Genomic DNA, 15,136 nt, shown 5'->3' with positions numbered 1-15,136 from the left:
CTTTAAAGTGAACAAACGCTGAATACTTGAAGGCAAGAAGCGTTACTTTGAAGGGTTGTGATCATGGGCAGGTCTGTCTGTGTCTGTCCCGGTTATTTGCTGGAAGCCACCACAACCCAGCCGGTCAAATCCAACCCAGCCGGACTCCCAGCGCACATTCCCAGTAGCTTGTGCAATGTTTTTTGGCATTACATCGCATTACTGCATTATTCGAGTGCAATTACAAGAGGGATTTTAGATGTGCATAAGTAGTTTTTTTGTCTAAATTGTACTAGTTTAAAACACTTCAAGTTTCTTATCTTTAAGAGCATTTCAGTCGGTAGTGTTTCATCCCGTCTGTCTGGATGAAATCAGGTTCCGAATGTTAAATTCCCCAGAATGCACTGAGCCCTCCCTGTTCACGTCCCACGCCGAACTCGAGCCACTTCTGTTTGGTTTTTAGACAAAGTAGTCATCTTTCTAAACTATACAGCAATTGGGAAGTAAAAAAAAACAAACAACAACTGTTCCATGATCTTAAAAAAACCACAAGGGAACCATACGAGAAATAATCAGCATTTTATTGCAACTACTCTGGTTGTAAATAAAATCCCACATCCAAAACACAATGGTCTTAGACAGTGCCATCACCTTAATGATGGCCTAAGGCTGTAGAAGTCCTCACCAGACACTCAGCTCCATTCATTACTAAGGTCTACTTACTCTGCTGGAAAGCTGGTATGGTATTTTCCACTTTTAAACTTTACATGTTGGGAGTTTGTAGTGGGAAGCCGCTGTTGGTCCAGACACTTTCACCTGACCGTTAGGAGTGACATTAATCAAACCCACAGAGGAAGCAGACGCTTAAGAAATGAGGGCATGGACACCGCAATGTAAAAAGAGAAAACTTTCCTCACGGTGCACTTGTGAGCGACTTCAGACATCAACAAACACGCGGTGTTGAGTTCGGCATCACGCTACATAGAGAGAAGGCCAGGATGCTGACCGGTGGCCACACACGGAGGGACCAGGACCGAGGTGTCGGGGGCAGGACGGGTGGTTTAGACGCCTCGGCCCCCTGAAGGCGTCTGTCTCACACACCCAGAGCAAAGCGAGTCTTTGGTTACATGTCATTAGGTGCATCTGGTTTAGACCCATATGATCCTTCTAAACAAAGACATTCAAGCCAGACATTATAATAATGATTGTACAAGTGTGGTAATTGTGAATGTCGAAAGTAATGACATTCTGAACAAAAAAAAGTATAATAATTACAACAATAAAAATATAACCCTTCTATACCTAGTACCAAGTGGATATAAATGAAAAAAAAAAAGAATGAATATGGTCCCATGGTAACAATAAAAAGGAATCAATGTCATGGTACTTGGTATCACCCACACCCTGCTACTCCCACTACTCCCCCCCCCCCCCCCCCCCCCAAGAGGGTTGTACTATGTAGCCAAAGTGCTGGGATCAGCAGCTGACCATCCCCCCCCCCCCCCCCCCCCCGGAACATCAGGCCAGCCGTCTCCATTCAGCTCCGTAGTACAGCCCAGTCACATGATCTCATCATAGGTAAAGACCATCATCAGCAACCATGTTCACAACGTCATCACAATGTCAATCAAGTAACGAAACTAAACAAAACATCCATGTGGTCGCGGCTCTCGTCTCGAAGGAACGCCACGTTTGTTTAAAACTGAAATGACCAGGTACCGGAAAAAAAAACTCCACGACCCGAAGAAAACGTAGAGAGAGTCATGCTTGGATTCCCTGCTGGCGGGACGTAGCAGCAGAGTTCTGGACGCGTGGCGGCGGTAACTGTGGTGCCTCGCTACGCCGTTACGGCTACGGCGCACCAGATTCCTGACGGCCGAAGGGCGGGACAGCCGGGCGCGCGAGAGAGCTTCACTTCACGGGGCCGTTATACTTCACACACTCGTTTCTCTTCATAACAACAGTGTTAATAACCTCTGCATTAAAAACATCTTTAAAATCTTCAGAAGGATCGCAAGGAGAAAAACATACCCGGCAGCATCAGAACAGAACCCGTACAACAGCTCTATGGGACAGAAAGCGTCTGATCCAGAAAATCTGACTGTTGTAGCCCGTTTTGGGAATACATTAAGATAAATGACGGCTCACCCATGCTTTAAAATTGTGTGACTGCTAAACTATGCTGAGATCTAGATCAGACAAATAAATAGATGAAAAAAATAAACGTGTCTCTTACTTCTGGATCATTATTTCTTGAAAATGCACAAGTGTGATCAGTGCGGTCAGTGACACACAGCGGCTCGCTGAAATGCCTTTTCGCAACTGCGCTGAACTCTAGTTCCAAGAAGAGCTCGCTAGAGTGGCCAAGAGCCTGCGGGACTTTAAGGGTGGATAGGGACCGCTGGGCGTCTAGGGCCCGGCTCTGTCCCGACACGCACGGAAAGGCAACGGCTTCGGGGCGAGATGTGGGCATCTGCTGGAGCACACACGCCAAGGTGGGCTTACGCCATCACGGGGCCCAGAGCCGCCTCGGACGGCCCCCGCAAGAGAAAGACGAGCAGTGGAAGTCAAAGTGCAGAGCGGTTCAAGACAGAACAGATGAAGTACAGAGACTCTGGCAAGACCTGTATAAAACCGGAGAAGTGGAGACGACTTTGTTAACTTTCAGTATTCTTACTCGTGTGTCTGTGTGTGTGTGTGTGTGTGTGTGCGCGTGTTCGTTCCTCAGAAAGTGAGAGGCTTATTCCACTGTGACACTCTTGGCGAGGTTCCTTGGACAATCCACCTGCATTGAGAAAACAAATGAAATCTGATAAATAGACTCGGTGAGAACACTCGGTGCATTGATGAGACTGGAATGAGGTGAGACTGGAATGAGGTGAGACTGGAATGAGGTGAGACTGTGCAGAGGCTGGGTGGAGAACGACAGAGAAGAGACAGAGGAAGACAGAAAACAAGAACGAACAGTGTGTGTGTGTGTGTGTGTGTGCGGGCCCTCACGTCATATCCTCGGAGCACGGCCAGATGGAAAGACAGGAGCTGCAGGGGAATGACACTGAGGATGCCCTGCAGACAGTCCACACAGTGCGGGACCTTGATGGTGCGACTGGAGTTCTTGATGGTCTCGTAGTCGTCCCGATCGCAAATCACAATGGGCCGACCCTGGGACACACCAGCGAGAGCGGTCATACACGGGGGGGATGCTCGGAGTGTGTGTGTGTGTGTGTGCGTGTGTGTCTGTGTTTGTGTGTACCTGTCTCGCCACCACCTGCTGCAGGGCGTTCTGACACTTGCTGTACGTGTGATCCCTCATGATGATCATGATTACTGGCATGAGTTTGTCCACCAGAGCCAAGGGCCCGTGCTTCAGCTCCCCGGCCAGGATGCCCTCGGAGTGCATGTACGTGATCTCCTTGATTTTCTACACACACACACACACACACACACACACGGTCACAGGTACTGCTGCTCGTGGGAGCACATCACTCTATATCCGGACTACAGTGATTACTCTATTCTTCCGGACCACAGATCCCATAAAGGCAGAAACTTTAGCAGCAGTCCCGGTGGGCCTGCCCAGGGGTGCGGAGGGTTGGCTGCTTCAGCGGAACGGGTCGTGGGTTGCTGGCCGGTGCATTTTTGTTTGATGAGCTGGCCAGCGCAGTCGGGCCGGCGCGGACCGTGTCTGACCTGGCCCGGTCTCTACTGAAAGTCTCACCCCTCCGCCTCTGTTCTGCTCAGTAAAACAGCGTGCGAACTCAGCAGGAGTTGATTAAGGCTGCAGAAACACGGTCCTCACAACTTCAGAAATGTACAAGCTTGAAGGACAAATAGGGGCCCGGTAAACGACCCGCAGGAAGTTCCCCTAAAATGGCTGCGTACTAACGTGCTGCCGCTGTGATACGCAGCCGAGCCGGGCGACGACCTAAACCGCACCACTACATGGGAGGGAGGAGGGAGTGGCCTCACCAGCGCCCCCTCCAGGCAGGTAGCGTAGTGGTACCCTCTGCCCATTATGAGGACGCTCTTCTGCTGGTACAGCTCGGTGGCAAGCTTCTGGATCTCATCGTCCAGACTCAACACCTCCTTTATCAGATCTGAACAGAGAAAGAAAGAGTTAGAGAAAAACAGAGAGAATAAAGGAAGAGAATACAACGTTGGTCTGCTCCCTCAAAATCTCTGGGATTTCACCTTTACCTGAGCCTCCAAACCACAACTCAACCCCACCTCCCTAAAGCCCACCTAAACCCCACCTCCCTAAACCCCACCTAAACCCCACCTAAACCCCACCTCCCTAAACCCCACCTAAACCCCAACTCAGGGTTCATCTTTCTTCTTCTCTTCAAAGGCTCTTCCTGGTACATGAGACCCCCCCCCTCTTTTTTGCCTCTGCTTGTTTGCTGTTCTGTTCGTATTTTGCGGTGACCCTGAGTCTGAGAAAGGTGCTATACAAACAAACATTATTATTATTAGGTAAAGATCTTTGAAACACGACAGCGAGAGGAAAAGGCCCGAGACTCCCCACGTGGTTGACCTCCCCCTCTCTCCCTCCAGAAGTATGTAGCAAAACAAATCAAACCACAGATCAGAGTTAGGGAGGAGAAAACAGGAAAAGACTAACGCAATTCATCTCGGTCTTTCACTCAGTCACACACACACACACACACACACACACAGTGCGTGAGAGACAGGCCAGTGGGGTGTGTGAGACGGAGATAACATCGGTAGTTTAATGTGAATAGTGGGCAGCTGGACTATGAGGAACTGTAGCTTCACAGTGCCAGCACTTTACTGACCCAATTGGCTTCAGAACAACTATTAAACTCCAGAGACATGCAGAGGAAGTGGGGAGAGGGAGGGAGAGAGTGTGTGTGTGTGTGTGTGTGTGTGTGTGTGTGTGTGTGTGTGGGGGTGATATGGGGGAAGGGACTTCCCATCAGACACTTGTGGTCCAGAGGAGAGTTCCAGCAGTGACGCTCAGATCTGGCTGAGTGTGTGTGTGTGTGTGTGTGTTCCCCGTCCCCCCCTATAGGTATTTACATAGACTTGTGTATTACTGTGTGTAATGATGCTAACCCTCACCCTATCACATTTTAAAAACAAGCACCAGAGCAGCGTTCCTATACATGTTTTCAGTCATCAGGAGAGAGAGAGATTCCCATCAGGGAGAGAGTTCCAACAACACTAGCTTGTGCCAGAATCACATCACTGAGAACTTCCATGTAAGTAGACTGACAGGACAATCAACACATGGAAATAACACATATGGGGCGTGTTTTTACACGCGTCATGTTGTCACTTGTAAAAATTATGATTAAAGACTATAGAGCTACAGCTATGCCCACATTCCTATTTTATCAATAAAAACTTGATTTTAAAAAATCAAGTGGTACATCTCTCATGCCAAACAGAGCAGTAAACAGAAAATGTGGCGTGAACAGCTTGAGTCTTTTCACCTGGAAGTATTTTGAGTCCTTGAATAATCTCCCGTCTCCGAGGCTGCACAGAGATTCTGTCATCACACATGAGCAGAGCAAACATGATGAGGGCCACAAACTGGCTGGTGTATGCCTGCAAAACACACACACACACACACACACACACACACACACACACACACACACGCAAACACACACGATGACCTATGACAACATAATACAGGAACTTTATAATGTGCTTTAAGGGAGTGTGGTCCCTTTTGTATACAATAGTCTTTTGTGATGTGCGTGATATGTGTCTAATATGGTGACAATAAAGAAGTGAAATACTGCAGCCCCCTGTAAGGGTGGAGGTCACCGTACACAAGAACCCCGCGAGAGGAGCCGGGTCCATTAACCCAACCGAAACCACATCTCCAGTGCCACAGCGCACATAGCCCCGCCCACATAGCCCCGCCCCGGGCTAAGTCTTCAACTGTAAATCTCTAATACGCAACACAGCACCACAATCAAAAACATTTACAGTCTTTCCAAAGTATCCAGGGAAAACTAAACAGAACCCTAAAGAGCTTAACCAGTACAGTCTGTCATCGTCTACAGGATGGAAAATAAAACCAGCGAATAGCAGGAGGCAGAGGACCAGGGGGCGGGGCCAGATATCTCCATCATACCTCACATCCACCCTGACCACAGAAGAGCCGAGATGATGGGTGGGGTTCTCCCCGCCTCAGCACCACCACGGCTGGCCCCACCCTCACAGACACACTCTCCGCAGTAAACAGCAGGGTTAGCAGAGGAATGGAAGAGGAGTCGTTCTCTTCACCCCCCGACCCGACCCGACCCAACAGTCCACCATTTTAGTCCACGGTATTACTCCATGATCTTTGACAGCACTATTTATGGTGTCGGCACTCACAGCCTGTGGTTAGACGCGGCTTTTAAACCAAACACAGAGGGTCTCCATTTGAATTTTACTTTGACGTTAACCAGCGCTTCCATAAGTTTACTAGACTGCGTTTGGCTGTAGGGCCACTGAGGGCTTTTAAGCAGAGTTGCCGTCTCTGGTTCGAGCTCTCCGATTGGAACATCCCAGGAGGGATTCATTACCTCATGGAGGCCAGGCAACTAAGGCGGGCCACGTTTAACAGCTTTAAAGTCTTCACGGACTCAATCTGGCAACCCAGGCTGGTGGGTGGGGGGGCAATTTGGGAAAGAGGTTACAAAAACAAACAAAAAAACCACCAGAGAAAGGATGAATGTGTTTCTACTCTTCCATCAAAGGAAAAGACAAAAGGTAGAGTCGTTCTCAGAGTGCTCCGAGCTGTAGGACTGGGTCCCACATAACAGATCCTTCACCCCCCTCCCCCCACGCATGCCATGAACACACGTCCGACCAATCAATACAGATCGAGAATGTTGTTTCGATTCTGCTAATAAGGATAATGCCAAGTCACTGCCAACTCCACATACTGCATTCTTTGCATTCCCAACAACATTCCCATAATTCCCTAATGCCTCTATTGTGCTCACTGTTTATGCAACATAACTAGTAGCTATAAATGAACCGCTACAATAATAATGTTTATTATGTAGCTTTCAAAGCATGGCAGTTTAAACTTCAACACAATGCTCACCACTGTTCAGAACAAAATAAGACTTTAAACAACCTTATAAAGATATTATTACCTTATTAAAGTCAGGAGAATGTGTCCGAGAACCGAAAACCCTCTTCCGCAGTGGATCAAAGTACGAAAGCCACTGTGAAAATGACATCGGCCGATACAGAAGCGAACACATCTGAGCCCCACAGGTGGTGTTGGGGGCGTCTTTTACGGGAAGAGCACACGTATGTGGTGTCCTGCACCTTCATTAAAAGCTCTATTAAAAGCTCTATTAGCTCCTGCAGCATTTCCAGAGACAAGCGGAGCGTGTCTGAGCGCCGTGGGGGTCGGAGACGGTCCTGCCACTCCACGACCACAGCCGACGCTCGGCGGACGGGAAAACCTTCCCCGGGGGTCTGGGGGGACTGGGCAACCTTCCCCGGGGGTCTGGGGGGACTGGGTAACCTTCCCCGGGGGTCTGGGGGGACTGGGCAACCTTCCCCGGGGGTCTGGGGGGACTGGGTAACCTTCCTCAGGGGTCTGGGTAACCTTCCCCGGGGGTCTGGGGGGACTGGGTAACCTTCCCCGGGGGTCTGGGGGGACTGGGCAACCTTCCCAGGGGGTTTGGGGGGACTGGGAAACCTGAAGGCGCAGCGAGGGGCGACTTCTACCTCCACACAGCTGCGGAGCAGCTTGAAACTAAGAATAAATTAGGTTATTGCAAGTAGTGCACAGTTTATATTACACATTATGGTATTGCGGTCAAGCCAAAAAGCTAGAAAGGTCTCGTATACATGTCTACACTATAAAAGGTCTCCCAAAACATTTGAACTTATGCAGTACCACTTATGTTGAGTGAATTGTGTTGAGGAAACATTGACACACAAAGTTAATTTATCAAGTGAGATGACATTGGATCAGGTTCCTTAATAAATAAAATGTGCATTTCTATCCATTTTCAGGGTTTGTGTGAAAATCAGATTGTAATTTGCATTTGTGTCAGTTGAATGGGCTTGGAAATTAATAAGCATCACAGCATCTGTCTGTGTGTATATACAAGAGTGTGTGTGTGTGGTTGTGTGTGTGTGTGTGTGTGTGTGGCAGGGCTCCACCTTAGTGCTGGCTACTCCGATCTCAGGGCCGGCATTGATGTGAACACCACAGTCGGTCTCGCGGGAGATAGAGCTGCCCACCGTGTTGGTGATGCCCACCGTCAGGGCCCCGCGCTCCTTACAGTACCGTAGTGCCAACAGGCTGTCCGCCGTTTCGCCTGAACAAAAAAAAAATTAACCATGTAAAATCTAAAAACAAACAAAAAAAAAAAAACAACCCCACGATGGGAAAGACAGAAGATGCATTTCTTGCACCTGATTGGCTGATGAAGAAGCAGACGTCGTCCCTGAACACGGGCGTGTTGCGGTCCAGGAAGTCGCTGGCCAGTTCCACCATGACGGGCAGCTCGGTCAGCTCCTCCAGCACCTGACGGGTCTGACAGAAAGAACACAGCAGCTCTCACAGAAGGACCAATAAATCTGAACATCTGCAGCTTCTTCACTGTGAAGGGGCTGCATAAAACGCTCCGGTTGGTTCTTCTGTGTGTGTGTGTCTGCACTCACTGCAACGCCTGCATGGTAGCTGGTTCCACACGCGATGAGGATGAGTCTCCTACACCGCTGGATCTCCTTAATGTGATCCTTCAGACCTCCCAACGTCACTACACGCACGCACGCACACACACACACACACACATTACCAATATCAATTTCATGATTCAAGTATTTTTTTTTTGGTAAACTTAAATAACATTCCTTTCTGGAGGACAGAGGAGGATCTAGACCGGTCTCACTGTAAGCCCTGCTGTCTCTCGCAGGCCACGGCCAGACTGTTTACAACTTTCTGAAGAGAATGTTGTGTGTGTGTGTGTGTTTGGGGTAAGGGAGGGCATCTTCTCACCCGTGTTATCGTCAAAGTTGACTCTGCCTCTCATGGTGTTCACCACAGACTCGGGCTGCTCGAATATCTCCTTCTGCATGAAGGAGCTGTAGTTACCTGGCAGTGGTATAAGGGAGAAGGAGTCAGAGAAAGACCAGTTCAGTACGATTCACCAGACCGAGAGCTGCACCATGGTGACATTCATTGGCCAAAAATATAAACATGTCTGAGTGCTGACCCCAGATCAGCACAACCTGTCCAATAACACACCGTGGATCCACTTTGTACAGTTTGTCTATACAAGTAGCTCTGTTATTTTCAGGGGTGATGAGTTCCTGGTGAAGAAGGGAAAATAACATCGGGAAAAAAAGCCAAACAATCTAACTGGAGTGTAACATTGCGTTCCGGCAGCTCGGACCCCTCTCGGCTTAAAAGGCCCTCGGAGGAAACGGAGAGCAAGTTCACGGTCGTCAGCAACACAGCTGCGTCGTGGCGAGAACGAAGGGTTTAGGCACCGGCCTGACCCCGAGCAGAGGGGCTGCTCTTCAACCCGCGAGGGGGAAACAGTCATGGAGAGACCGAAGGGATGGGGGCGGAGTTTCAGGTACAGGGGGCAGGGCATCTGGGGTGCAGCCCGGCCCAGATGAAATGTAGGTCAGGAGAACGGGGCTACCTCACCAGCTCTGGGGAGAGACAGAGGGTGCCAGAGGAACGAGGGAGAGAAAGAAGTTAGGGGGAGTGGTGAGTGGGGGAGTACTACTGCCCCCTGGTGTCCAAGATCAAAGTTGGAACTCAAAATAAAAAAAAATAAGTTAAGATCCAGATCAAGCCAGCAGCAAACATGCCAATTTCTTGGAGTTCAACGAGTTGGTCTAGTTAGGGGAGCTATCCTGATGTTAGTGTGCCTCCGTCCTGTAAACACGCAGGGTTTAAACAGGTAGTCAGTGGTCAGGGTCCTTGCCCTCGATATACCTTAGTCCTGTTCCTACACACTCCTGGTTGGGGACCTGATCAGACTAAGACAATGAAATCAAATGAACTTCAAATGTCGTAGAGGACACATGACGAGAAAACCTGTTTGTCACCCAACAACCTGAATTTAAATCCTCTTTTCAGAATCAGAAATTATTTATTGACCCCAGGGGGGGAATTGTGGTAATTCATCATTAGTGTTCAGAAATACAAGTGTCTATTTCCAAAAGGCCCGAGCATCTGATCAAACATTTAATGTTCTTGGAATCTTAAATTTGACACTTTGAGCTGATACTGATACCAAGAATTTGTTGTTCAATTCCTAATGAATTTTAATTCTTGGAATCTGGTTTTTACAGGAAAAAGAGGTGGGGTCATGTGACCGTCACATGAGCAGGAGTATAAATCTGAACTAGCTACCACTCGGTGCAGGGGATGGCCCAGAGGGGTTTACATTTTAACTCCATTCCTAGAAGGATGATGGTTTTAAAGAATGTTTTTTTTTCATCCTCACAAACAAGGACCTCAAAGCCAACAAAACCAGGTCAAAAAGTTTCCCCTTCAAAACATTCATAAATCAGAGAGCAAACCAAAAACAGGTGAGGTCCCTCAACCCTCCAAGAACGCGGGGACTGCGCTGCCAGGTCCTAGTGCCCACCCTGTTCCCCCTCACCCTTCATGATCTGCTGAAGCTCCATCTGCAGGGTCTGAATGGCACGTGCCGGGTGGTCGCCGGCCGTGCGCTTGATACGGTGGATAGACAGACGCCCTTCCATCACCGCGGCGATGTCGTCGTCCTCCAGAAAGATGACGCGGTTGGTGTGCTCGATCACGGCACTGGAAGGGGGTGTGTTAGTTGAAATCTTGCTCAATTCAGAGACATCGAGAGAGAGAGAGACATCGAGAGAGAGAGAGACATGGAGAGAGAGAGAGAGAGAGAGAGAGAGAGAGAGAGAGACACACCTGGCATCTGAGGCGAAGTAGTACTCCACAGCCTTCTCGTCCACGGGGAACAGGCAGGTGTCCTGGTCCATCCTGGGGAGGGTCGTGCAGCCCTTCTTGTCCTTCCCAGCTGAGAGAGACGATACCGAGATGTTCACGCAAACAAAAACAACTCGAGGTTCACAGACCAGTTCGTGCAGACGACGACGCGACCACTTAAAAAGGTTCGATCGCGTAAACGCGGGAACAAGACTCGACACTCGGGACGCGGCTCGGGCCCCGGAGCCCGTGTGCCACTCACCACATCGGTACAGGATGGGGATGTGATCCGTGGAGAGCTTATAGTCACTCTTCACTCCCATCAGAAGCGGACTTCCTCTCCTGGGACACAGGAAGCAGGCGGTGACGTCACAAAGCCAGATATCACGCTAAAGCAGTACAGCACAGACGCAAACGATCCAGCCCGCTAAAACGGTACAAATGTGCTGTCCCACAAAATGTCCGATTCAGTTCGTCTGAGGTGTAGCACCTTGTTCCCACGGCCTCTCCTGGGAAGTGAACACTCTTGAAGACGAGGGCGAACGCTCCCTCCTGACAATCAAAGACAGAGGGGGGGGGGGGGGGGATCTCGGTGAGCCTTCGCGTTCTGAATTCACTTTCTGAACGCTCGTGGGGTGACGGACAGAATGTGGGACTCTCACCAGCTGCTGGGTGACCTGCTCTACGAGCGTGGCGAAGCTTACATCGTTGCTCTCCCGGTTGTCGTACATGTACTTCACCAGTTTAGCGATAGACTCCGTGTCTGTCTCCGACTCAAACTCATAGCCTTTACTCTCCTGGAAACACACACACACATTAGAGATGGGTGAACAACCAGAGAAGGAAGGGAAATATAAAAAGTCTGGGTCATATAAACAGCAAATGTTTCACTTACCAAGAACTTTCTCAGATCTTTGTAGTTGGTGATGATTCCATTATGAATGACAATGAATTCTGTTCGGAGCAGAAACCAGCACGTCATATGAAGACATTTGAGACCAATGATCAGACACAACACACCACTGAGTGAGGTTTTAGTTGCAGGTGAAGTTCAAATGGAGGTCGCGTTTGTGTTTTCTCAATTTGTAACTCAACACACGACACAAACATTTAACCGACTTCAACTTCTGAACCACACAGATATGCTTTAGTGTTAACACTGGGGAGCTCCTTTAAGTAGTCTTGAAGCAGCGCTACCGTTGTGCTTGTCGGATCTCTGGGGGTGACTGTTGACAGGACTGGGGACACCGTGTGTGGCCCAGCGAGTGTGTGCAATGCCGAGGTGCACATCAAGCTCCACATCTAGATCAATATCCTGCTGCTCTGTAGGAGTCCACACACACACACACACACACACACACAGGGTTATTCTCAGCTAAGAATAACACCACATTTCGGTTTGCCAGGAGTGACAGCTCCGATATAAAATGTGCAACGGTGTGTCTGGATCTTACTGTGGATCTCCTCGTCCAGGACCTTGACTTTGCCTCGTTGTTTGATAAGATGGATGCTCTTGGCATTACTCTCCCATTCCTTACTGTTGCCTCCGTCAATACCCACTCCTGTAGGCCCAGACACCCAACCCAGCTCAGTGTGTGCTCAACAGCAGCAGTTCCTGCTGCCTAAGAAAGACTGTGTGATTTGGCAAGGGGAGTGTGTGTGTGTGTGTGTGTGTGTGTGTGTGTGTACCTGCGGAGTCGTAGCCGCGGTACTCCAACCGCCGGAGACCTTTGAGGAGGACCTCAAGGATATCACGGCGAGTGCGAGGCACGTGATAGTTCAGATACGCAAAGATTCCTGCAGAGAGGGAAGACAGTTCACCTCTCACACACACACACACACACACTCAGACAGGATGTCTCGCTACTTGTACATCAGGGTGGTTTGCTCAACTGAAAAACTCAATGCACCAGATAACCAGATAACATAGACATCGAAGTCTGATCTATTCTAATCGTCACAGTTGACAAAGACGAATAAAATAGCTTCCAAAAAGTAATTCACAGTAAAGACTGGTTCATGGGTTCTGGATTGATTGGTAAGATCACAGTCTGGGTTCACTGGTAAGTTGACAGTCCGATCTTCCTTTTCTGTCAGAATAATGTGGCAACAGTCGTCTACAGTCAGGTCAAGTCTTACAGTCAAACCACAAGCAGTAATTTTCATGTCAAGGACTTAGAATTCCAAACAGTGAGAAAAATTCACTTGTTTCAGACAAGACCTGAATCTGAATGAACTGATTAAGCTAAAAATATTCAGGCAGCAAAGAAACAAAGGCCCAGCTGAAGAACTCAGACAATCCTTAAAAACTAGGCCTATCTATAAATACCCATGAAGCCCACAGTCCCACAGCAGTATCGGCTTTGGTGGCACAAATAACCACTGAACAAACATTTTCCACCTTATCTCCCAACCCCCCCCCCCCCCCCCCCCCCCCCCCCCCCCCCCCCCCCTATCTGAGATGGAGACGGTGAGAGAGACCAGAGGAGAACTGGTTTAACCCAAAACACAGGCGGATGATTGTCCCACTATAACCCGTAGTACTAGTCTGCAGCTGGATTTAGACGGTTGCTCATACAATAGATATTTGAGCTGAATGCGTATTGTTTCACAAAACTTGTGTCATGGTTTCTACAGACCTGTTCGTTTTTAAAAAGCATGCCCAGCAACAATGCCTTAAAAATACCTTTCCAGATATAGATATAGTCTCTTAAGCTTTTACAGTAGAGCCTCTAACTGGGTTCATTTCAGAAGGCATCAGACCAACAGACATGGCTGGTCCCATCTTATTCCAGGAAACATTTGTCTTGTAATATGTCTTAACAAGATTATTTGTTCATTGGTGATTTATGAGGCCACAAAAGCCATATGATGCCCGACTGAAGACACTGTATATGCAGAAATCTGGTCAATGAAATAACTCATTAGTGAATGAGAGAGAGAGAGAGAGAGAGAGAGAGAGAGAGAGAGAGAGAGAGAGAGAGAGAGAGAGAGCACTGTGTGGAAAGAAATGCAACAGAAGCATCATTGAGTAGTGCTGTGGACTACACACCGAAATGGGCTTGCTTGTGTGTGTGTCTGTGTGTGTGCGTGTCTCTGTGTGTCTGTCTCTGTGTGTGTGTGTGTCTGTCTGTCTCTGTGTGTGTCTGTCTGTCTCTGTGTGTGTCTGTCTCCGTCTGTCTGTCTCTGTCTGTCTCTGTCTGTCTGTCTCTGTCTGTCTGTCTCTGTCTGTCTGTCTCTGTCTGTCTGTCTCTGTCTGTCTGTCTCTGTCTGTCTCTGTCTGTCTGTCTCTGTCTGTCTGTCTCTGTCTGTCTGTCTCTGTCTGTGGTGTTACGGGTAGCTCACAAGGCCGTTTGTAAGCGAAGATGATTACGGAAAATGAACCAGAGATGGGATGGCTCTGTCAAGTAAGAATATTAGAGTAAAAGACCCAAAGTATTTCAAACGATGTGCAGGTACCGGTATCTCTACACTGAACACTACAGACATCCTTTATCACCGGGTCTCTTTTCAGAAGACACCACCGCCCTCCAACCTCCTGATATATCGTCCTTCAAGACTCACATTATACCCGTGTCTCCCATCCCGTCTGTATCTTAACTCGTCCTAAAATACCGTTTTCCATCTCCCAACAGGCTACACGAACTGGCTTTCAAGCTAGCACGCTATTATTATTATTTTTTCTTTCCCCTTAGGTTTGGCACAGAGTGACTTTAGTGTGTAAGTAATTTGTACATCAACTACCCAACAACACACCCTAAATTACAGTAAATGACACACAGCCGCGAGCGCACATCGCGCGCGCCATGTTTGTTAGCCGACTGGCTAGCAGTTACTGGGGCGGCTATAGCTGACGTGATACGGCGCATTCATCCAAAGACGCCGTCTCACGTTCACAAGACGAAATAAAACGAGCTGGTTCGCGTCTGACCCCTCTCGTGAATACCTGCGGTGGTCCACAGGCGTGAGGGAACGATGGTAGTTTCAGATAAATGTCATACTCACCACACATGTCTTCGATATTTCTCAAACTAGTGTTTGGTTTCCAGTCAGCGCCTTGAATCCGTGTCGCACACGTCCCTCCTCCTCGAATCCTATTGGCCCGGAACCACACCGTGCCCTCGTACGCGTCTGTGATTGGTAGAGCGCGACGTCACTTTTTTGCACTACCTGCCGACGGATGCAGTTTTGACGTGGCAGCAGGATGCGTCCATGTATGCCAACACCTTCTTT

General features: G+C 48.8%; 1 protein-coding gene across 1 annotated transcript; it reads right to left on the bottom strand.

The window, feature by feature from the left end:
* Nucleotides 1-1,494: 1,494 nt before the first annotated feature.
* On the bottom strand, nt 1,495-15,033 carry gfpt1 (glutamine--fructose-6-phosphate transaminase 1). Its single transcript, XM_076990246.1, has 19 exons — nt 14,909-15,033; nt 12,593-12,700; nt 12,358-12,465; nt 12,101-12,226; nt 11,799-11,857; nt 11,566-11,700; nt 11,394-11,455; nt 11,166-11,245; nt 10,886-10,994; nt 10,596-10,759; nt 8,972-9,067; nt 8,635-8,732; nt 8,386-8,506; nt 8,131-8,288; nt 5,436-5,550; nt 3,949-4,076; nt 3,233-3,400; nt 2,980-3,141; nt 1,495-2,764 (listed from the first exon to the last, which is right to left on the bottom strand). The coding sequence occupies exons 1-19, from the start codon at nt 14,913-14,915 to the stop codon at nt 2,720-2,722; spliced, it is 2,049 nt and encodes a 682-aa protein (XP_076846361.1). The 5' UTR covers nt 14,916-15,033; the 3' UTR covers nt 1,495-2,719.
* Nucleotides 15,034-15,136: the final 103 nt, after the last annotated feature.

This window comes from Brachyhypopomus gauderio, unplaced genomic scaffold (assembly GCF_052324685.1).
Source record: "Brachyhypopomus gauderio isolate BG-103 unplaced genomic scaffold, BGAUD_0.2 sc74, whole genome shotgun sequence".
In the NCBI taxonomy this organism is placed as follows: Eukaryota; Metazoa; Chordata; class Actinopteri; order Gymnotiformes; family Hypopomidae; genus Brachyhypopomus; species Brachyhypopomus gauderio.
The sequence above is the reverse complement of the archived record's forward strand: the minus strand, read 5'-3'. Positions and strand labels throughout refer to the sequence as shown.

Bases quoted from the DNA above. Each gene is read 5' to 3' on its own strand.
- gfpt1 (XM_076990246.1), bottom strand. The intron at 11,701-11,798 runs GTAAGTGAAACA...GTGTGTTTCCAG, and splicing joins AAGATCTGAGAAAGTTCTTG to GAGAGTAAAGGCTATGAGTT. The intron at 3,142-3,232 runs GTACACACAAAC...GGTGTGTCCCAG, and splicing joins AGCAGGTGGTGGCGAGACAG to GGTCGGCCCATTGTGATTTG.